Source organism: Salmo salar, chromosome ssa18 (assembly GCF_905237065.1).
Source record: "Salmo salar chromosome ssa18, Ssal_v3.1, whole genome shotgun sequence".
Classification (NCBI taxonomy): domain Eukaryota; kingdom Metazoa; phylum Chordata; class Actinopteri; order Salmoniformes; family Salmonidae; genus Salmo; species Salmo salar.
Genome location: NC_059459.1, coordinates 2,114,568 through 2,139,761, shown reverse-complemented (window position 1 = coordinate 2,139,761; position 25,194 = coordinate 2,114,568). Strand labels below are relative to the sequence as shown.

General features: G+C 42.1%; 1 protein-coding gene across 1 annotated transcript in view; it reads left to right on the top strand.

The window, feature by feature from the left end:
- The window catches only part of cdh23 (cadherin-related 23), an 834,383-nt gene that overhangs the window by 549,202 nt on the left and 259,987 nt on the right, over window positions 1–25,194 (top strand). The window contains exons 14-15 of the mRNA XM_045700638.1: window positions 22,058–22,122; window positions 22,281–22,518. Coding sequence (XP_045556594.1) covers window positions 22,058–22,122; window positions 22,281–22,518 — 303 coding nt within the window. The remainder of the gene's footprint in view (window positions 1–22,057; window positions 22,123–22,280; window positions 22,519–25,194) is intronic.

Below are 25,194 nucleotides of genomic sequence, written 5' to 3'. Positions count from 1 at the left end.
AGTTCTGTTATACTCACAGACACCATTCAAACAGTTTTAGAAACTTTAGGGTGTTTTCTATCCATATATAATAAGTATATGCATATTCTAGTTACTGGGTAGGATTAGTAAACAGTTTAAATCGGGTACGTTTTTTATCCAGCCGTGAAAATACTGCCCCCTAGCCATAAGAGGTTAAAACCTCTTACATCTAGACGTTCCGCTAGTGGAACACCACTCCAATATCCAATGATAGGGCGTGGCGCGAAATACAAACTCCTCGAAAATCCGAAAACTTCAATTTTTCAAACATATGACTATTTTACACCATTTTAAAGACAAGACTCTCCTTTATCTAACCACACTGTCCGATTTCAAAAAGGCTTTACAACGAAAGCAAAACATTAGATTATGTCAGCAGAGTACCCAGCCAGAAATAATCAGACACCCATTTTTCAAGCTAGCATATAATGTCACAAAAACCAAAACCACAGCTAAATGCAGCACTAACCTTTGTTGATCTTCATCAGATGACACTCCTAGGACATTATGTTATACAATACATGCATGTTTTGTTCAATCAAGTTCATATTTATATCAAAAACCAGCTTTTTACATTAGCATGTGACGTTCAGAACTAGCATTCCCACCGAACACTTCCGGTGAATTTACTAAATTACCCACGAAAAACGTTCACAAAAAATATAACAATTATTTTAAGAATTATAGATACAGAACTCCTTTACGCAATCGCGGTGCCCGATTTCTTTATAGCTTTTCGGTGAAAGCACATTTTGCAATATTCTGTGTAGATAGCCCGGCCATCACAGGCTAGCTATTTTGACACCCACCAAGTTTGGTACTCACCAAACTCAGATTTACTATAAGAAAAATGTGATTACCTTTGCTGTTCTTTGTCAGAATGCACTCCCAGGACTTCTACTTCAATAACAAATGTTGGTTTGGTTCCAAGTAATCCATAGTTATATCCAAATAGCGGCGTTTTGTTCGTGCGTTCAAGACACTATCCGAAGGGTGACGCGCCGGCGCATATCGTGACAAAAAAATTCAAAATATTCCATTACCGTACTTCGAAGCATGTCAAACGCTGTTTAAAATCAATTTTTATGCGATTTTTCTCATAAAATAGCGATAATATTCCGACCGGGAGTCGTTGTTTTCGTTCAAAGACTGAAAAAGTAAAATGGACTCTTCACGTGCACGTGCTGCCCGTCTCATTGTTCTCAGATCGACCACTTACCAAATGCGCTACTGTTTTTCAGCCAGTAACTGCAGAGTCATCATTCAATGTTCTTGCGCCTTCTGAGAGCCTATGGGAGCCTTAGAAAGTGTCACGTTACAGCAGAGATCCTCTGTTTTGGATAGAGATGACAAAGAAGGCCAAGAAATGGTCAGACAGGGTACTTCCTGTACAGAATCTTCTCAGGTTTTGGCCTGCCATTTGAGTTCTGTTATACTCACAGACACCATTCAAACAGTTTTAGAAACTTTGGAGTGTTCTCTATCCAAAGCTACTAATTATATGCATATTCTAGTTTCTGGGCAGGAGTAATAACCAGATTAAATCGGGTATGTTTTTTATCCGGCCGTGAAAATACTGCCCCCTATCCATAACAAGTTAATGTAGGTCTAAGCCCTTAGATTACAATATCTACTCAACTAACACATGGAATTATTTTAAGATGGTCATGCAATGGACATTTAGCCAGTTGATTTTGAATTTTAGGACCCCTGTAGGTAAAAATATCAAACATAAATAAATATATTTGATGAAACGTTGAATTTGTCTTTTACTATTATAGCTTGCTTTGTTTTTTGCCCTAGCACTACACAGCTGAATCAAATAATCAAAGATTGATGATGAGTTGGTGACTTGAAGCAGCTGTGTAGTGTTAGGGAAAAAAACGAAATGTGCACCCAGGTCAGGACCCAGGACCGAATTTGGAAAACCCTGCAATAGCCCATAGAAACACATTGGATAACACATTTGTACATGGTAAAACAGAGTGTCTGTCCTAAATATGATAGAAAACTCAGGGGTAAAAAAATAATAATTTTAGACCCATGTTGTCACATTATCCGTGACCCCCTATGCACTTTTGCTATTTTTGGGTTACCTTCTGAAGCTTGTGTGCGTTGTAGAGCAGAACATTTTCATGTTCATAATAGTTGCCCCTTTCGATATTGGTGACATATTCGTTTTTAGCTCCAACGGTTCGATCGGTCCAACGGTTCGTTCTGGATAGTCAGTTTTGTGAGAAGACCTCTTCGAAATGAGGACGTTCACGACAGAGTTCTGACAGCTGCCGTAAAGCTTGTGGATGTTGAAGAGAAAATTACTGTAGTGTTTTTGAAAGTCTCATCTTTCGATGGTGATGACTTATCAGTATGTAGCTCAAACGATTTGGGTTTAACAGACAATTTCATTAGTATTTTCCTGTCCGTATCCATGTGTAGAAAATGATCGCTTTCACAAGCCCTATGTTACGGAATAGGTATATACTACAGTATATCGTCGGAAACAGGGGATTGAGCTGCAGCCCTACAAGAAACGATAAGTCTCTACCATAAACACAAATTCAATATTCAAAATGACATAAATTGACTCTAGCCACCCATCCAAGATGTGTTTTGACCATATAGGGCCCATTTCTGTCACTATTAAGGATCTTCCATGGTTCCATTGCTTTGGGGACATTGATCCCGATCAACATTCCGACATCCGCTTCAATAGTGGTCAGATGAACATCCTTCAGATATAGCCACTTCCTCTTGACTGGGTATATTCTCCTTGCCAACTGGTATTGAGCTCTGGGTAAACACTTCTGGCAACGTTGAACTCTCAAGGCTGCTCACCTCCAGTCCATCCAGTTTTGTAAGTGCTTTGCATATCAGGTTTCAGGTATGACCCAGATGTTCCGCCCCCTCCAGCCAGTGCCTCCACTCCTCCAACGCCATCTTCACCACAAGAAGCTCACGATTCCCCACATCATAGTTCCCCTCCGTGGCGTGGAGGCAGTGAGAGAAGAAGGCTCAGGGATGTAACTTGAGGTCCAGGGCAGACCGCTGGGACAGGACAGCCCCCACTCTGAAATCCAAAGCATTGGCCACCACCAGGAACTGGCGGGACGGGTCAGTATGAACCAAGATGGGAGCTGTGGTGAAGCGGTGTTTGAGATCCCGGATCGCCCGGTAAGCAGCTAGGGACCACGTGAATGGAACTTTTGGAGATGTGAGTGCAGACAGGGGGGAAGCAAGGGTGCTGTAGCCCCGGATAAAGCGGCGATAAAAGCATGGTAAATCCCAGGAAACGTTGCAGCTGTACTCTGGACATAGGCTGGGGCCAATCCACCACCGCTCTCACCTTCCTGTGATCCATCTGTACACCCACTGCAGCGATGATGTAACCCAGAAAGGGGATGGTGCATCGATTGAATTCGCACTTCTCTGCTTTTACTAAAAGCTGGTTATACAGGAGGCATTGGAGAACCTGTCGGACGTGGAGCACGTGTTCTTGGGTGGAGCGGGAGAAGAACAGCGACGTCATCGAGGTAGACAGAGACGAACCAAATGGCATGACCAGATACTCGTAGTGACCGCTGGCCGTGTTGAAGTCAGTCTTCCACTCATCCCCTTCCCGTGTCCGCACCAGGTGGTAGGTGTTCTGTAGGTCCATCTTGGAGAACACGGTGGCCCCCTGGAGCTCCAAGGCCGAGGAGATGAGTGGTAGCCGGTAGCGGTTCTTCACCGTGATGTCAATGAGACCCCAGTAGTTGATGAACGGGCACAGGGTTTTGTCCTTCTTCTCCACAAAGAAGAACCCTGCGCCAGCGGGGGAGGCAGAAGGATGGATGAACCCTGCAGCTAGGGAGTCCTCAATGTAGGTCTCCATAGCCTTGGTCTCCATACCCAACAGAGAGTTCAGTCTTCCCACTGGGCAGAGTGGTGCCTGGGTGAAGGTCTAACCCGCAGTCATATGGTCAGTGCGGCGGCAGCTTACTGAACACCTCCTGGAGGTCCTAGTTCTACGCTGGAATGGCAGAGAGGTCCAGGGCAACTTCCAAGCCCCCAGGAAGATGTCCCGGGGAAGGCTGCGCTGACTTCAGGCAATGGGCGTGGCAGAACGGGCTCCAGCCCATGATGGCACCGGTAGACCAGTCAATGAGAGGATTGTGTCACTGAAGCCAGGAGAATCCCAATACCACGGGGACCTGAGAAGACTTAACCTCTATGGGCTAGGTGGGACGCTAGCGTGCCACCCGTGGTGCACTCCATCAACAGCAGGTGCATTTCAAGAGCGGCAAATTTGAATCCAAATAAATGTCAAAATTCACATTTTTCAAACATACAACTATTTTACACCCTTTGAAAGATAAACATCTCCTTAATCTAACCACGTTTTACGATTTCAAAAAGGTTTTACGGCGAAAGCATAAATTTAGAGTATGTTAGGACAGCACATTTACAAGAGTTGTGTGTAATGTTTTGTCAAGTCAAAGACAGGGTCACCAAAACCATTAAACCAGCTAAAATGATGCACTAACCTTTTACAATCTCCATCAGATGACACTCCTAGGACATTATGTTAGACAATGCATGCATTTTTAGTTCTATCAAGTTCATATTTATATCCAAAAACAGCGTTTTACTATGGCATTGATGTTGAGGAAATCGTTTCCCTCCAATAACCGGCAGTCAAGTCAGCGTCACAAATTAAATAATTAAAATTAGAAAACATTGGTAAAATATTATATTGTCATTTAAAGAATTATAGATTTACATCTCTTGAACGCAATCAACTTGCCAGATTTAAAAATAACCTTACTGGGAAATCACACTTTGCAATAATCTGAGCATTGCGCCGAAAAAAATACGCGTTGCGATACAGACTAGACGTCATGTTGGGGAGATCTAAAATCGAAAATACTATGTAAATAATCCATTACCTTTGATTCTCTTCATCAGATGTCACTTCCAGGTATCACAGGTCCATAACGAATGTAGTTTTGTTCAAAAAAGCTCATCATTTATGTCCAAAAATCTCCGTCTTGTTAGCACATGATCTAAGCCAGCCGGACTTCTCGTCATGAACGAGGGGAAAAAATATATTTACGTTCGTTCAAACATGTCAAACGTTGTATAGCATAAATCATTAGGGCCTTTTTTAACCAGAACATGAATAATATTCAAGGTGGACGAATGCATACTCTTTTATAACATATTGGAACGAGGGTACCCAACATGAACTCGCGCGCCAGGTGTCTAATGGGACATCATCGTTCCATGGCTCTTGTTCGGTCAGATCTCCCTCCAGAAGACTCAAAACACTTTGTAAAGGCTGGTGACATCTAGTGGAAGCAATAGGAAGTGCCAAAATATTCCTCAGCCCCTGTGTTTTTCAATGGGATAGGTTTAAAGGTAATACAACACATCAGGTATCCACTTCCTGTCAGAAAATGTCTCAGGGTTTTGCCTGCCAAATGAGTTCTGTTATACTCACAGACACCATTCAAACAGTTTTAGAAACTTTAGAGTGTTTTCTATCCATATATAATAAGTATATGCATATTCTAGTTACTGGGTAGGATTAGTAACCAGATTAAATCGGGTACATTTTTTTTATCCAGACGTGCAAATGCTGCCCCCTAGCCCTAACAGGTTAATGAGCAGGTACTGGATCGTCTTGCTGTGGTTCCCTGACACATATAGGTTGGTGGGGTGGTATTGTGGGTGACCCGGCCTATAGAGCGCCCGTCCAGTGCTCTAACATTCATGGGAATGGAGAAGGGCTGAGTGGGGATATCCAGCTCAGAAGCCAGGGTAGCGTCCATAAACCTCTCATCGGCCCCAGAGTCGAGGAGTACCTGCAGAGATTTCAACTGGCTCCACCACAGCAACATGGCATGAAAAGGGATGTGAGTAAGGGGAGATGAAATGTTATCCATATGGCCCACCAGAGTACTCGCTCCTACCAGTGAGCCTGGTCTTTTAGTGGACAGTTAGATACAAAATGACCAGTAGTCCCGCAATACAGGTACCTCTTAGTATGAAGCCTGTTTAGCTGTTGACAGCCTAGCTCTGCCTAGTTGCATGGGCTCGGGAAGAGGTGAATCGGTAGTCTTCAGAGGCTCTTGGGGGAACTCATCCTTCCTTCGATACTCCGTGTAGGAACATTTTGAATAGAGCTTCTGGGTTCAAAGCACTCTCAACTGCCAATGTGCGGAAATCCACCACGTAGTCTGCTACACTACGGGAGTCTTGACGTAGCTGGAATAGGTTGCGAGCTGCCTCTCTCCCGGACAACGGAGAATCAAACACCTTCCGAACCTCCTCCACACCTCCTCCAGACTTAGGCAGACGGTGGATTGTTGCTCCCACACAACTGTGGCCCAGGCGAGTGCCCTCCCAGACATCATCGTTATGATGTATGCTATCCTCGAGCGGTCCGAGGGGAAACGAAGAAGGCTGCAGCTCGAAAATGAGGGAGCACTGTTAGAGAAAAGCCCAGCAGGTTCCGGAATCTCCAGCATAGCGCTCCGGGGGAGGTAAGCAGGGTTCTCGGGACACTGGGGTAGGCTGGGAGATTAAGTGTGTGACCCACTGCCCAGTGGGGAATCTGCGGGAATTGCTCCAGCAAGGTATCGAACGCCTGGTCATGGCATTCTCTCAGGGTATGGAGTCCCTCCATAAGACCTTGAAGTAACTATTTGTGTCTTCCATGGATGGCTCCTTGCAGGGAGACAGCATTGTGGAGCTGGTCTGAGTCTGCTGGGTCAGTCATGGCCAGTTCGTACTATAAGGTTTCAGGTATGACCCAGATACAGACAGTGTCAAAGAAACAGAAGAGATATTTCTAGTACAGGCAGAGTTCAGTAATCCAGAGAGGGTGAAAAAAGGTTCAGAACAGCAGGCAGTCTCAGCGTCAGGGCAGGCAGGGGTCAATAATCCAGTGAGGTGGGGCTAGGTATAGAACAGCAGGCAGGGTCAGGGCAGGCAGAACGGTCAAAACCGGGAAGGACTAGAAAACAGGAGAAAGAACAGACAGGAGCAGGGGAACAAACGCTGCTAGGTTTCACGAAACAAAACTAACTGGCAACATACAAACAGAGAACACAGGTATAAATACACAGGGGATAATGGGGAAGATGGGTGACACCTGGAGGGGGGTGGAGACAAGCACAAAGAAAGGTGAAGTAGATCAGGGTTTCTCTTGACCCATTGTCTTGAGTAGAATCTTAGTTATCTTGCTTCTGGTATCCAACTTTTTGGTACAAAAGGTTGCAGAACTTCCTGAGTACACGATTGCATACGTTTGGATTATTTTGGTGCTCTTGGCTACCTTGATCTGAGCAGGGAAGATTGCCAGTTTGCGATCTGTGGTGCCGGCCCCCAGTATATCCCCAAGTGTGAGAAGGAACCGTGGTTCTGGCAACATAAGTATCCTCACTCTTAGATGCTGCACTGCCTGCTTTCTCTGACAAGATTGACAAGTAATACGCTTTTTACACATTTTACTCAATTGTCCTTTAGTTTGACATGCGTAATAAATTCCTTTCCCCCTCAGGAATTAAATCATCTCCTTATGGGGTTTCAGTACCATCTTGCAGCAGGATTCCACATAATGGTCTATAGCAAAGGAAAAGCACTGCTGTAACTGTGGTAGCAAAACTGCAGATTTTGCCTCTGGACATGATGCTTGGGCTCACTCACCCTAGTCTTAGGAACACTCATATTGGGTGTAGGGTCTTGAATATCTCCAAAAATAGGGTCCAGTGCCACTCTGGCAAGTCAACCAGCTCTTTGACCTCTTTGTTCGAGATGGTCACATGCAGTGGACCTCCATTTCTCTCGAAGCTTAAACGGCAGCTTGGAGATTACTGATATCATATTTGAGGGGTTGTCTAACTCTTACATGTACTGGATAGCTTGCATAGTGTTGCAGCAACAATGAGCAGGCCTGCATTGCTGCCCCATCTTCAGGTTTGATAACAGCCCAAACTAGGGCCTTCATCCTAGGGCTTTCTTCATCACCAAAATTTTACTTCAGCAGCCGCTTTGCATCATTGTATCTTCTTCTTGGGTCCATATGCTGGCAGCTACATACCAGGTCTCTTGGTTGGCCAGTGGTGAATTGCTCCAGAAACATAGCCTGTATAGGCTGCTTTGGACTCAATCCCATTTTCGACAGCAGTGATGAATGACTGGTACTGCAATGGAATTGCTCCAAACACAGGGATATCTCTGGCAGGTAGTAAAGACAATTTTTTCTGGTGCAAAACAAGCTCTGTCATTTTTGATGTTTTTATTTAACATTTATTTAACTAGGCAAGTCAGTTAATAAGAACACATTCTTATTTTACAATGATAGCCTACCCCGGCCAAACCCTCCCCTAACCTGGATGATGCTGTGCGAATTGCGCGGTGCCCTATGGGACTCCCGATCACGGCTGATTGTGATACAGCCTGGGATCAAACCAGGGTTTGTAGTGACACCTCTAGCCCTCTCACAGTGATATGCAGTGAGCACTGAGATGCAGTGCCTTAGACCGCTGCGCCACTCGGAGCCCAATAATTGCATTTTGCATTTCAGTTACCCTCAGAACACTGATCAATGCATTCTGAATGGTGTTGCCATTTTCAATCAACATTGTTGTCCAATGCTGCTGAGGCAAAGAAAGGCTAAAATACTCAAATGAAGAGAAGAGTTAAAATAAACTCAGCAAAAAAAATAAACCTTCTCTCAATGTCAACTGCGTTTATTTTCAGCAAACTTAACATGTGTAAATATTTGTATGAACATAACAAGATTCAACAACTGAGACATAAACTGAACAAGTTCCACAGACATGTGACTAACAGAAATGGAACAATGAGTCCCTGAACAAAGGGGGGTCAAAATCAAAAGTAATAGTCAGTATCTGGTGTGGCCACCAGCTGCATTAAGTACTGCAGTGCATCTCCTCCTCATGGACTGCATCAGGTTTGCCAGTTCTTGCTGTGAGATGTTACCCCACTCTTCCACCAAGGCGCCTGCAAGTTCCCGGACATTTCTGGGGGGAATGGCCCTAGCCCTCACCCTCCAATCCAACAGGTCCCAGACGTGCCTCTTACGACACCAATCCCGTTAGCGGGATTGAGTTTGACAACAGCCAGTGAAAATATCAGAGCGCCATTTTCAAAACCACAAATCTAATAATTTCTATTTCTCAAACATAGGACTATTTTACACCATTTTATAGATACACTTCTCCTGAATCGAACCACGTTGTCCGATTTCAAAAAGGCTTTACAGCAAAAGCAAAACATTAGATTATGTTAGGAGAGTACATCGACACAAATAACCACACAGCCATTTTCCAAGCAACTAGCATGCATCACAAATACCCAAAACACAGCTAAATGCAGCACTAACCTTTGACGATCTTCATCAGATGACACTCCTAGGACATCATGTTACACAATACATGCATTTTTTGTTCGATAAAGTTAATATTTATATATAAAAACAGCATTTTACATCGGCGCATGACGTTCAGAAAATATTTTCCCTCAAATAATTGAGGGAAATTTACAAAAATACAATTTACAAAAATACTTGTCATAAACATTGATAAAATATTAAACTGTCATTCAAAGAATTATAGATGAACATCTCCTTTATGCAAACGCTATGAAAGATTTCAAAAAAGCTTCACGAGGAAAGCATTCTTTGCAATAATCTGAGTACTGAGCTCAGAAAAATACACTAGGCTATACAGATAGCCACCAACTTGGAGTCATCTAAAATCATAAATTGCATTATAAATATTCCCTTACCTTTGATGATCTTCATCAGAAGGCACTTCCAGGAATCCCAGGTCCACAACAAATGTTGTTTTGTTCGATAAAGTTCATAATTTATGTCCAAATAACTCCTTGTTGTTCGCGCGTTCAGTTCAGCTACACCAAATGTAGCGGACAATGTCACGATGAAAAGTAAAAAAAAGTCGTATTTACGTTCGTTCAAACATGTCAAACATTGTAAAATATCAATCTTTAGGGAATTTAGAACGTGAAGATTCAGTAATATTTCAACCGGACGGTTCCTGTGTCTTGAAAAACGTTTTGGAATGGAGGATCCACCCTTGTGAACGCGCACCAATGAAGTGATGTCATTCCCTGGCTCACCAACTTCCCCACCTTCTCATTCGGTCTCTGTTCATCGTAGACGCCTCAAACAACTTTGTAAAGACTGTTGACATCTAGTGGAAGCCTTAGGAACTGCACAATTATTACTACGTCACTGTGTATTCAATAGGAAACGACTTGAAGAGAGCCCATGCATCCAGATTTCCACTTCCTGGTAGGATTTCTCTTAGGCTTTTGCTTGCCATATGAGTTCTGTTATACTCACAGACACCATTCAAACGGTTTTAGAAACTTCAGAGTGGTTTCTATCCAAATCTACTAATAATATGTATATCCTAGCCTCTGAGTTTGAGTAGGAGGCAGTTTAATATGGGCACATATTTTTTCCGAAATTGTCAATACTGCCCCCTATCCTTAAAGAGCTGTAAGAGGTTTTAATGTGATTGAGATCCGGGCTCTTCGCTGGCCATGGCAGAATACTGACATTCCTGTCTTGTAGGAAATCACGCACAGAATGAGCAGTTCATGTTAGGATGAGCCTGCAGGAAGGGTACCACATGAGGGAGGACGCCTTCCCTGTAACGCACAGCATTGAGATTGCCTGCAATGACAACAAGCTCAGTCCAATGATGCTGTGACACACTGCCCCAGACCATGATGGACCCTCCACCTCCAAATCGATCCCGCTCCAGAGTACAGGCCTCAGTGTAACGCTCATTCCTTCGACGACAAAAGCGAATCCGACCATCACCCCTGGTGAGACAAATCCGCGACTCGTCAGTGAAGAGCACTTTTTGCCAGTCCTGTCTGGTCCAGCAACGGTGGGTTTGTGCTCATAGGCGACGTTGTTGCCGGTGATGTCTGGTGAGGACCTGCCTTACAACATGCCTACAAACCCTCAGTCCAGCCTCTCTAAGCCTATTGTGGACATTCTGAGCACTGATGGAGTAATTGTGCATTCCTGGTGTAACTCAGGCAGTTGTTGTTTCCATCCTGTACCTGTCCCACAGGTGTGAGGTTCGGATGTACCAAACCTGTGCAGCTGTTGTTACACGTGGACTGCCACTACGAGGACGATCAGCTGTCCGTCCTGTCTCCCTGTAGTGCTGTTTTAGGCGTCTCACAGTACGGACATTGCAATTTATTGCTCTAGCCACATCTGCAGTCCTCATGCCTCCTTGCAGCATATCTAAGGCATGTTCACTCAGATGAGCAGGGACACTGGGCATCTTTATTTTGGTGTTTTTCAGAGTCAGTAGAAAGGCCTCTTTAGTGTCCTACGTTTTCATAACTCAAATTAAATGAAATGTATTTATATAGCCCTTCTTACATCAGCTGATATATCAAAGTGCTGTACAGAAACCCAGCCTAAAACCCCAAACAGCAAGCAATGCAGGTGTAGAAGCACGTGGCTAGGAAAAACTCCATAGAAAGGCCAAAACCTAGGAAGAATAACTGTGACCTTAATTGCCTACCGTCTGTAAGCTGTTAGTGTTTTAAAAACAGCCTAGAGCTATTGTCATATAAAACGCACATAGTGAAAATCATGCAACTCAACCATCTGTCATTCAGTCAATTCTTAAGGTAGAGACTTCATATTCAGGATTCTGTATATGCCTACCCCAAAGACAACGTGTCTATTCTTTTTGCAAAAAAAACTAAAACACACACACACAATTTGGCCATAGGTACATAGTGTGGGGCTTATAGGCTTATACCACCTTCAATAGTTATTTTCGTTCAAACGATTCAAGAACCGTCAGACCTAGAGCTCCGAAATTTTAGAAACCTGTTCTAGAGCTCAAGTCGATAGTGCACGGTGATTTATGTGGCTCTAGAAGGTTCTCAGACCGAGAAACCGCCTCGTGCATTTGCAATATGTTCAATTCATTTTGAATATCATGGACATGGCGACATGTAGAAATGTCCCAGAGTCGCAAGACTAGGTGCATTGAAACCGCCTCGGCCAATAGAGACGGACCCCAATGTCTCTGTCTGATAGCTCATTCAGGGACCCCGTAGTAACGCCCTGAAAAAGTGGATTTTCAGCACCAATTAAGGCCATTGCTCGGGCACCGAATGACCTATCGGGCCGAAACTTGGGATTCGGGGTCGCCTCACATAGGCCTACACATTTTGTCAGAGCTGGACCCGCAGCTATAACGTAACTATGTGTTTTATGTTTTTTTATGGTTAAAATTGAAAGCACTGTGAATTATGGGCCTTCTCTGACATATGTGATAGTTGGCTTCTATACGAGTTGGAAAACGTGGATTTGGTGTCAGATGGTATCAGTTTGGTGTCAGAATGACATCTAATTGACTGATGGACGCTGTCTGCTGGGTGACGAGCAATGGAGAGGAACCACAGTCACTGCCCGGCCATCCCGAGTTCATCGGGCCAGTCAATTATGCATTTCTGCAGTATTTTTGAGCATGCCTAAATTCGTGATGCTAAATGCCCATTGAATCATATTGCAAACGTAACGCGCAATATTGAAAATGTAACGTGCATTTGCAATATGATTCAACAGCAAAAAATATCACCAAAGTTGACATGATGAAATCAACACAATGAGCGATAGAGAGGAACCACAGTCACTGCACGGCCATCCCCAGTTCATTGGGACAGTCAATTATGCATTTCTGCAGTGTTTGTGAGCATGCCAAATTCGTGATGTTGAGGCCCATTGAAACATTTTGCAAATGCGCATCCGTGCACATGGTGACCCAAAATGGGTTACCAAGATTAATTTTTTAGAAGGGTTTTAAATGCCTTTAGGGGGGTGCAAGGGGTCCACGGTTGGGTAGGGAGCACCTTCCATCAGTGCCCATCCAATATGGGGCGCCCCTAGTCATTTTGGACATTTTTCAAAAAATACGCAAAAAAACGACAGTCCCACTTCTCTCATGTCACCATAGAGCCATGGAGAGGAACCACGGTCACTGTCCGGCCATACCGAGATCATCGGGACAGTCAATTATGCATTTCTGCAGTATTTTTGAGCATGCCTAAATTCGTGATGCTAAATGCCCATTGAATCATATTGCAAACGTAATGCGCTATATTGCAAACGTAAACGCGCATTTGCAATATGATTCAACAGCAAAAAATATCACCAAAGTTGACATGATGAAATCAACACAACGAGCGATGGAGAGGAACCACAGTCACTGCACGGCCATCCCGAGATCATTGGGCCAGTCAATTATGCATTCTGAGCATGTCAAATTCGTAAACAAAAATGTTTAAAGCAACAGAGTCCCACTTCTCCCTCATCATACATGACAAGTAGACTGTCTGCATTGATTCATGGCTTAACATAGGGCTATATATCATTTGGGCAGTATAAATGCCATTTGGACTATGGTTCACTGACTTTTGGGTTTGGAAACCGACTTCCTATGATCGTACATGGCAAACGGACAAACATCCTGATTTGGCACCTTCAATACTTTCATACACGTATAATTGACAAAAAAAGAATTGGACATTTCATTTGCACATTTCTAATGGCATTTGGCAAAAAAAGAAACAAATATGTCACTTTTGACTTCCTATGAAATCATATTCCAAATGCACAAATCATATGCCTTATGCACAAGCAAATATGTCACTTTTGACTTCCTATGAAATCATATTCCAAATGTACAAAACATATGCATTATGCACAAGCAAATATGTCACTTTTAACTTCCTATGAAATCATATTCCAAATGCACAAAACATATGCCTTTATGCACAAGCAAAAACAACCCAAAAAAGTATGTCAATAAAAAACGTCATTAGCATGTTCATACAGCTGTTATACATGTGTAATTGACATAACAATCGAAAAAAAAAATCGAAAAACGGTCCAGAAACCACTTTTTAAGGGGTTGAAAAGTTTTCAAAAAATATGTCATTTTTTCCAAATTTGACTCTTGGGTCTTGAATTGTGTTACATTTGCAATATGAAAATTCACTGCGGAGAGCTCTAGCCATCTATTGGATATTTGCTGTGATTTGGCACATTCAATACTTTCATAATTGACAAAAAAAAGCATTGGACATGTCATTTTGCAAAAAAAAAGAAAAAAAAAAGCCACTTTTTTCCTATGAAATCATATTCAAAATGCACAAAACATATGCCTTGTGCACAAGCAAAAGCAACCAAAAAAAACGACGCAATAAAAAACGTCAATAGCATGTTCATACAGCTCTTATACATGTGTAATTGACATAACAATCGAAAAAAAATCGAAAAACGGTCCAGAAACCACTTTTTTAAGGGTTGATAAGTTTTCCAAAAAAATATCATATTATCAAAATCTGACCCTTGGGTGTAGACTTGGGTATCATTTGCTGTATGAAAATCCACGGTGGAGCGCGCTCGCCATCTAAAGGAAATTTGGGGTGTTACAATTGGCAATTGCCATATGATTGGCCCGGAGATGGACCGCTTTCGGTGGTATTTACAATCGTGTGCATGATTCGTGCTATGCCAATATGTTCCCATGTTATTTTGTCCAAATTAGGGGGGTTTTCCCTTACAAATGGACAATGACCCCAAGCGTACTTCCAAAGTTGTGGCAAAATGGCTTAAGGACAACAAAGGCAAGGTATTGGAGTGGCCATCACAAAGCCCTGACCTCAATTCCATAGAAAATTTGTGGGCAGAACTGAAAAAGCGAGTGTGAGCAAGGAGGCCTACAAACCTGACTCAGTTACATCAGCTCTGTCCGGAGGAATGGGCCAAAATTAACCCAACTTATTGTGGGAAGCTTGTGGAAGGCTACCTGAAATGTTTGACCCAAGTTAAACAATTTAAAGGCAATTCTACCAAATACTAATTGAGTGTATGTAAACTTCTGACCCACTGGGAATGTGGTGAAAGAAATAAAATCTGAAATAAATCATTCTCTCTACTATTATTATTTCACACTCTACTATTATTATTTCACATTCTTAAAATAAAGTAGTGGTCCTAACTGACTTAAGCCAGGGAATTTTTACTAGGATTAAATGTCAGGAATTGTGAAAAACTGAGTTTAAATGTATTTGGCTCAGGTATATGTAAACTTCGGACTTCAACTGTATATATACACACACTGAAAACACCGAAACCCAATAGTGAAACTCCCACTCCTAGCATCCGACTCACTCCCAGCATGCACGACGAGAGAGAGAGAGAGAGAGAGAGAGAGAGAGAGAGAGAGAGAGAGAGAGAGAGAGAGAGAGAGAGAGAGAGAGAGAGAGAGAGAGAGTTTTTTTTTTTACACTCTCAAGCTGTGTGTGTAAAATTTAAAAAGGAAGATGTATTGATTGCATAGGTCTTCACACCCAAGAGTTTATACTTGGTAGAGTAGAGAGCAGAGTATTACTTTATTAATCCCTACTTGGGATAGTTTTATCACAGCATGTATCATCAGTAACTTACAAGGACAGGACACTTAACAATGACAGACACGTAATTACATCCAACATCATCATTACGTTTGCTGAAAACAAAGTCTGGAACCACAGAACCCTGAACAGCTTTTACCAAGGCATAGAACTGCTAAATAGTTAGTAAAATAGTTAACCAAAAGCTACCTGGACTGTCTGCATTGACCCTTTTTGCACTAACTCTTTTGACTCATCACATACGCTGCTGGTAATGTTTATTGTCTATCCTGTTAAATAGTCACTTTATCCCTACCTATATGTACACATCTACCTCAATTACCTCGTAACTCTGCACAACGACTCGGTACTGGTACCCTGTGTATGTAGCCAAGTTACCGTTACTCATTGTGTATTTATTCCTATTGTTATTATTTTTTTATTATTTCTTTTTTTGTTTCTCTGCATTGTTGGGAAGGGCTTATAAGTAAGCATTTCACTGTTAGTCTACACCTGTTGTTTACGAAGCATGTGACAAATAACATTTTATTTCATTTCATTTGCTGTAGAACATGTGAAGCATTTTGTCACAGACATTAAAAGATCTAGGCTACCTTAAAAAGTACAGTCTTGATTGGGCTTTTTTTTACACTTTCCTTCCAGTTCAGTTTGTTGTCCAGTATTACCCCCCAGTACTTGTAAGAGTCAACAGTACCAATCTTTTCACCATTAATAAAAATGGGATTAAAAACATCTTTCTTTTTCCTAAAATCTACCACTAGCTCCTTGATCTTCAGTACATTCAGGTCCGGATAGTTGGGCTCACAGAATTTCACAAAGGACTCTTGTTTCCCTGTGATGAGCATCGTCTCCTCTCATGACTCAGCTTATTATAGCATGGTCATCACAGACTTTCTGTAAGTTGCTCAGTGCATTATTGTGTGTTATGTAATTTGTGTAAATGCTAAACAGCAAAAAGTGACTGGACCGTCCCCTGCGGCACCCCTGTGTTTGTTCATATCCGATCTGATACTGCCTGGTTCAGGCTTACAAACTGTGGTCTATTGGTCAGGTAGTACACAGTCCATTTGATTGTGTTTGGGTTTATATGAATGTCCTTTCGTTTTTGGGCCAACAGGTGGGGTTGTATAGTATTGAATGCACTGGAGAAGTCAAAGAACATTGTTCTCACCACACAGCCAGGCTTCAACCTTTTGCCCTCGGAACAGCCTTCATTCGTCAGGTTATGGACTCTACAAGGTGTCGAAAGGATTCCACAGGATGCTGGCTCATGTTGTCTCCAATGCTTCCCACAGTTGTGTCAAGTTGGCTGTATGTCGTTTGGGTGGTGGACCCTTCTTGATACACATGGGAAACTGTTGAGTGTGGAAAACTCAGCAGCATTGCAGTTATTGACAGACTGAAACCGGTGCGCCTGGCACGTACTACCATATCCCGTTCAAAGGCACATAAATCTTTTGTCTTGCTCATTCACCCTCTGAATGGCACACATACACAATCCATGTCTCAACTGTATCAAGGCTTAAAAACCCTTCTTTAACCTGTCTCCTCCCCTTCATCTACCCTGTTTCAATTGGATTTAACAAGTGACATCAATAAGGAATCGTAGCTTTGAACTGGATTCACCTGGTCAGTCTATGTCATGGAAAGAGCTAGTGTTCCTAATATTTTGTACACTCATTGTACTCTGTGGAAAAGATAGAGCGGTTTTTCTGGTGGTAGGAATATTGCAAATGATCAAGGTAGGCTGCCACCTCAATTCTTAATGAGGGTATTAAAACCCACTCAAAGGTTTTCATGACTTGTGAGGTCAAAGCCACTGGTCTAAATTGAATGAGCTCACTACGACAGGGACAGTGCCTCAGCGGCCATGACAGTAGTTTGATGGGAAGACCTTTGGCAGCAATTACAGCTGTGAATAATTTCGTATCTGGCATCTGGGAACCTGTTCAGTGGTTATTTCAATTCTTAACCTCTTGGGGCTAGGTGGGACGCTAGCGTGCCACCCGTGGTGCACTCCATCAACAGCAGGTGCATTTCAAGAGCGGCAAATTTGAATCCAAATAAATGTCAAAATTCAAATTTTTCAAAAATACAACTATGTTACACCATTTGAAAGATAAACATCTCCTTAATCTAACCACGTTTTACGATTTCAAAAAGGTTTTACGGCGAAAGCATAAATTTAGAGTATGTTAGGACAGTACATTTACAAGAGTTGTGTGTAATGTTTTGTCAAGTCAAAGACAGGGTCACCAAAACCATAAAACCAGCTAAAATGATACACTAACCTTTTACAATCTCCATCAGATGACACTCCTAGGACATTATGTTAGACAATGCATGCATTTTTAGTTCTATCAAGTTCATATTTATATACAAAAACAGCGTTTTACTATGGCATTGATGTTGAGGAAATCGTTTCCCTCCAATAACCGGCAGTCAAGTCAGCGTCACAAATTAAATAATTAAAATTAGAAAACATTGGTAAAATATTATATTGTCATTTAAAGAATTATAGATTTACATCTTTTGAACGCAATCAACTTGCCAGATTTAAAAATAACCTTACTGGGAAATCACACTTTGCAATAATCTGAGCACTGTGCCCAGAAAAATACGCGTTGCGATACAGACTAGACGTCATGTTGGGGAGATCTAAAATCGAAAATACTATGTAAATAATCCATTACCTTTGATTCTCTTCATCAGATGTCACTTCCAGGTATCACAGGTCCATAACGAATGTAGTTTTGTTCAAAAAAGCTCATCATTTATGTCCAAAAATCTCCGTCTCGTTAGCACATGATGTAAGCCAGCCGGACTTCTCGTCATGAACGAGGGGAAAAAATATATTTCCGTTCGTTCAAACATGTCAAACGTTGTATAGCATAAATCATTAGGGCCTTTTTTAACCAGAACATGAATAATATTCAAGGTGGACGAATGCATAGCCTTTTATAACGTATTGGAACGAGGGTACCCAACATGAAGTAGCGCGCCAGGTGTCTAATGGGACATCACCGTTCCATGGCTCTTGTTCGGTCAGATCTCCCTCCAGAAGACTCAAAACACTTTGTAAAGGCTGGTGACATCTAGTGGAAGCAATAGGAAGTGCCAAAATATTCCTAAACCCCTGTGTTTTTCAATGGGATAGGTTTAAACTCAATACAACACATCAGGTATCCACTTCCTGTCAGAAAATGTCTCAGGGTTTTGCCTGCCAAATGAGTTCTGTTATACTCACAGACACCATTCAAACAGTTTTGGAAACTTTAGAGTGTTTTCTATCCATATATAATAAGTATATGCATATTCTAGTTACTGGGTAGGATTAGTAACCAGATTAAATCGGGTACATTTTTTTATCCAGACGTGCAAATGCTGCCCCCTAGACCCAACAGGTTAAAGGCCCAGTGCAGTCAAAATTATGTTTTTTCCCGTGTTTTATATCATATTGTACAACAGCTGATGAAACTAACACTGTGAAAGTGTGATTTTTTAAAATCAGTTTTATTTATTGATAGTTTCTCCTTGAAAGTACAATATACACAAGACCTTCTAATCAGCAGGTTTGCATGGGCGGGTTTAAATAAGGTTAATTGGTTAATAGACAAATAAAAACGAGAGTTACAAACCTCTATGCTAGTTTTTAGTTTTCCCTTACCAACTCAGACCACTACCCAGACAGTCCTAGCAAGATTCTTGCTTGAGAAATAGTTTTTTACTAAAAGCTAATTTTGCCCATTTTTATGAAAATCTATTGCAGTAAGATACTTAATAGACACTTAAAATGCAAGATGACGCCGACAGAATTGGTCGCCTCGCTTCGAGTTCTTAGGAGACTATGCAGTATTTCGTTTTTTATGTATTATTTCTTACATTGTTACCCCAGGAAACCTTAAGTCTTATTACTTACAGCCAGGAAGAACTATTGGATATAAGAGCAACGTCAACTTACCAACATTACAACCAGAAATACGACTTTCCAGAACCGGATCCTCTGACCGGACCACCACCCAGGACAATGGATCTAATCCCAGTAGCCGACCCAAAACAACGGCGCCGCAGAAGGGGCAGACAGAGTGGCCTCCTGGTCAGGCTCCGTAGACGTGCACATCGCCCACCGCTCCTGAGTATATAACCAGAGAGACGTCAGATATTGTAACATTCCCTGTTTCACGGAAACATGGCTCTCTCGGGATAGGATATGTTGTCAAAATCGACTTCTCCATGCATCGCACCGACAGAGATAAACATCTCTCTGGGAAGAGGAAGGGCGGGGGTGTATGCTTCATGATTAACGACTCAGGGTGTAATCATAACAACATACAGGAACTCAAGTCCTCCTGCTCACCCGACCTAGAATTCCTTACAATCAAATGCTGGCCATCTCGTCAGTTATAGTCACAGCTGTGTACATTCCCCCTCAAGCAGACACCAAGATGGCCCTCAATGAACTTTACTGGACTGTATGTAAATTGGAAACTATATATCCTGAGGCTGCATTTATTGTAGATGGGGATTTTAACAAAGAAAATTTGAGAACAAGGCTACCTAAATTTTATCAGCATATTGATTACACTATGCGCAGGTGTAATACACTCGACCACTGCTATTCTAACTTCCGCAATGCATACAAAGCCCTCTTCCACCCATCTTTCGGCAAATCCGACCATGACGCCATCTTGCTCCTACCGTTTTATAGGCAGAAACTCAAACGGGATGTACCTGTGACGAGAACCATTCAATGCTGTTCTGACCAATCGGAAGCGACGCTTCAAGATTGTTTTGATCACGCGGACTGGAAAATGTTCTGATCAGCCTCAGTGAAGAACATCGACCTATATGCTGACTCGGTGAGGGAGTTTATAAAAAAGTGCTTGGATATGTTTTACCCACTGTGACTATTAAAACCTACCCTAACCAGAAACCGTGGATGGATGGCGGCATTCGCGCTAAACTGAAATTGCAAACCACTGCATTTAACTATGACAAGAGGTCTAGGAATATGGACTGAATATTAACAGTGTAGTTAACCTGTTAGGGCTAGGGGGCAGTATTTACACGGCCGGATAAAAAACGTACCTGATTTAATCTGGTTACTACTCCTGCCCAGTAACTAGAATATGCATATAATTATTGCCTTTGGATAGAAAACACCCTAAAGTTTCTACTGCCTACATTGAGACCCAATCACTGGCCACTTTAATAAATGGATCACTAGTCACTTTAAACAATGGCACTTTAAGTAATGCCACTTTAATAATGTGTACATATCTTACATTACTCATTTCACATGTATTTTATACCATCTTTTGCACCTTGCCTATTGCGCTCGGCCATCGCTCATCCATATACTTATATGTACATATTCTCATTCACCCCTTTAGATTTGTGTGTATTAGGTAGTTGTTGGGGAGTTGTTAGATTACTTGTTAGATATTACTGCACTGTCGCAACTAGAAGCACAAGCATTTCGCTATACTCGCATTAACATCTGCTAACCATGTGTATGTGACCAATAAAATTTGATTTGATTTGTTACCCAAAATTATTTGATATTGATATAATAACGGCTGCATTGGGCCTTAAATATATACCCATTGAATTTTGAAGAATATAACTTATTAATGCCTCATGAGCTAAGCACACATTTCTTACTTTATTGCCATAAAATATGGTTTAATTCCTCCATTGTTTACGTTTAAGGTAACAGTGTATAGCTTCCAAATTTGTTTAAAACTATCATGTGGATGTCATGGACTGTCAGTCCTTGCATCTAGAGCGCTGTCTATGAATTGGATAGAGGTTACATTTCTTAGCCCATCCCTCAGCCACAGTGCTTTCGGAAAGTATTCAGACCCCTTGATTTTATTACGTTACAGCCCTATTCTAAAATGTATTAAATCGTTTTTTCCCCTTATCAATCTATACACAATACCCCATAATTTCAAAGCAAAAACAGGTTTTCAAAAACTGAAATATCACATTTAAATAAGTATTCAAACCCTTAATCAGTACTTTGTTGAAGCACTTTGGCAGCGTTTAGAGCCTCGAGACTGTAGCTTTAAAGAAAACAGATATCAGTCAGGGAAGGATGACCAAACTAAACCATGCTGTTTTTGTTCTGATGTTTTAGGTATTTTATTGCATTCACAGCTGCTTCACCAGAATGTGATTTGCACTTTATTTATTGTTCTTCAACTTGTTTTAAGGGAATACAATACCACAGTCAAATGGCACCCTATTCCATTTATAGTGCTCCACTTTGCCATATAGGGCTCTGGCCAAAAGTAGTGCACTGTATAGGATGCCATTTTGGATTCAGCCTAGGGTTTTTAAATGGTGTACTGTAGACAGAGGACCATCCATTGAATATCCAGTGGGGTGTTTTGTTAAAATGCATTCCTCGGCCTATCATGTGTCCCTGTGTGTGTCACTGTCACCCAAAGACTGCTGGTGCCTTGCCACTTTCCTCTCGCTACAATCTACATACACACATACAAACATTAAATAATTACGTTTTCTCCCCTCTCCTCAGGCCATAGATGGTGACTTTGGCACATTTGGGACTGTGCGGTACTACTTCAGTGACGAGCCTGACCAGTAAGACACACCTAAATACACTGACTAAGACACCATATAAATTAACTGCCCCACCCTTTCTCAATCAATATGCATGATTAAAAAGTATTCTAATGAAATAAGTCTCATCTGTTGAATGATGGAGTTTCTTATTGTCCTGTCACATGCCCCTCACCCAGGTTTTTGTTGGATGCTGAGATGGGCTGGGTGAGTCTGAGGGGAAATCTGGACTACGAGCTGATGCGTCGGTTCACCCTGACTGTGCTGGCCCGGGATGGGGGTGGAGAAGAGACCACGGGCAGGCTGAGGGTCAACGTGCTGGATGTCAACGACAACACACCACTCTTTCAGAAGGAGGTCTACATGGGTTCGCTGAGAGAGAATGAACAGGCCACACAGCAGGTGGCCCGAGTCAGGGTAAATTAGAACACACACACATACAAACACACACACACACATAGATAGACAGACAGACACACATATGCACACACACCAGGGCGGAAGGACGATGCTTGTGTGTGGACGATTTTAAGTCCTTAGTGATTTGGACACCGAGGAACTAGAAGCTGTCGACCCGCTCCATTGCAGCCCCATCGATGTGGATGAGGGCATGCTCACCCCCCCATTTCCTGTAGTCCACGATCAACTTGTTGGTCTTACTGACATTGAGGGAGAGGTTGTTGTCCTGGCACCACACTTTCAGGTCACTGACCTCCTCCCTTTAGGCTGTCTCATCATCGCCGGTGATCAGGCCTACCACTGTCGTGTCGTCAGCAAACTTGATGATGGTGTTGGAGTCATGCCTGGCCATGTAGTCATTGGTGAACAGGAAGTACAGGAAGGGACTAAGCACACACCCCTGTGGGGCCCCTGTGTTGAGGGTCAGTGTGGCGGAGGTGATGTTGCCTACCCTCACCACCTGGGGTCGGCCTATCAGGAAGTCCAGGATCCAGTTGCAGAGGGACATAATCTAATGTTTTGCTTTCGTTGTAAAGCCTTTTTGAAATCGGACAGTGTGGTTAGATTAACGAGAGTCTTGTCTTTAAAATGGTGTAAAATAGTCATATGTTTGAGAAATTGAAGTAATAGCATTTCTAAGGTATTTGAATAACGCGCCACGGTATTCAACTGGCTGTTGAGTAGGTGGGACGATTTCGTCCCGCCGACCCTAGAGAGGTTAACCTCTTACATCTAGACGTTCCGCTAGCGGAACACCTGCTCCAATATCCAATGATAGGCGTGGCGCGAATTACAAATTCCTCAAAAATCCAAAAACTTCCATTTTTCAAACATATGACTATTTTACACCATTTTAAAGACAAGACTCTCCTTTATCTAACCACACTGTCCGATTTCAAAAAGTCTTTACAGCGAAAGCAAAACATTAGATTATGTCAGCAGAGTACCCAGCCAGAAATAATCAGACACCCATTTTTCAAGCTAGCATATAATATCACAAAAAACAAAACCACAGCTAAATGCAGCACTAACCTTTGATGATCTTCATCAGATGACACACCTAGGACATTATGTTATACAATACATGCATGTTTTGTTCAATCAAGTTCATATTTATATCAAAAACCAGCTTTTTACATTAGCATGTGACTTTCAGAACTAGCATTCCCACCGAACACGTCCGGTGAATTTACTAAATTACTCACGATAAACATTCACAGAAAACATAACAATTATTTTAAGAATTATAGATACAGAACTCCTTTATGCAATCGAGGTGTCCGATTTTAAAATAGCTTTTCAGTGAAAGCACATTTTGCAATATTCTCAGTAGATAGCCCGGCATCACAGGGCTAGCTATTTAGACACCGACCAAGTTTAGCCCTGACCAAAGTCAGATTTACTATAAGAAAAATGTTATTACCTTTGCTGTCTTCGTCAGAATGCACTCCCAGGACTTCTACTTCAATAACAAATGTTGGTTTGGTTCAAAATAATCCATAGTTATGTTCAAATATCCTCTGTTTTTTTTGTGCGTTCAAGACACTATCTGAATGGTAAAGAATGGTGACGAGCACGACGCATTTCGTGACAAAAAAATTCTAAATATTCCATTACCGTACTTCGAAGCATGGCAACCGCTGTTTAAAATCAATTTTTATGCCATTTTTTCTTGTAAAAAAACGATAATATTCCGATTGGGAATGTCCATTTAGCTAAACAGAGGAATGAAAACAAACCTTTCGGTCGACGCAGGCACGAGCCTGAGTCTGATGGCCCTCTGATCGACCACCATCCAAATGCGCTAAAGTTTTTCAGCCAGCGGCTGGAATTACATCATTCAGCTTTTTCCCGGGTTCTGAGAGCCTATGGGAGCCGTAGGAAGTGTCATGTTACAGCAAAGATCCTAAATGTTCAATAAACAGAGCCAAGAAGCCCAAGGAATGGTCAGAGAGGGCGCTTCCTGTTTGGAATCTTGTCAGGTTTTGGCCTGCCATATGAGTTCTGTTATACTCACAGACACCATTCAAACAGTTTTAGAAACTAGAATATGCATATAATTATTGGCTTTGGATAGAAAACACCCTAAAGTTTCTAAAACTGTTTGAATGGTGTCTGTGAGTATAACAGCACTCATATGGCAGGCAAAAACCTGAGAAGATTTCATGCAGAAAGTGGCCTGTCTGACAAGGTGTTGTTGTTCTTGCCTCTGTTTATTGAAGAGTCAGGATCTTAGCTGTAACGTGACACTACCTACAGCTCCAATAGGCTCTCAGAGCCGGGAAAAAGCTGAACAATGTCGAGGCAGCCCCAGGCTGAAACACATAATCGCCTTTGCCAAGTGGCCGATCAGAGGACAAAGGAATTAGGCGCGTGCCCGAGTCGACCCCATGCTGTATTTTCTTTCGGCTGTTTACCTAATTGCAGATTCCCGGTCGGAATATTATCGCTTTTTTACGAGAAAAATGGCATAAAAATTTATTTTAAACAGCGGTTGACATGCTTCGAAGTACGGTAATGAAATATTTAGAAATCTTTTGTCGCGAAATGCGCCGTGTGCTCGTAACCCTTATTTACCATTCGGATAGTGTCCTGAACGCACGAACAAAACGCCGCGGTTGGAACATAACTATG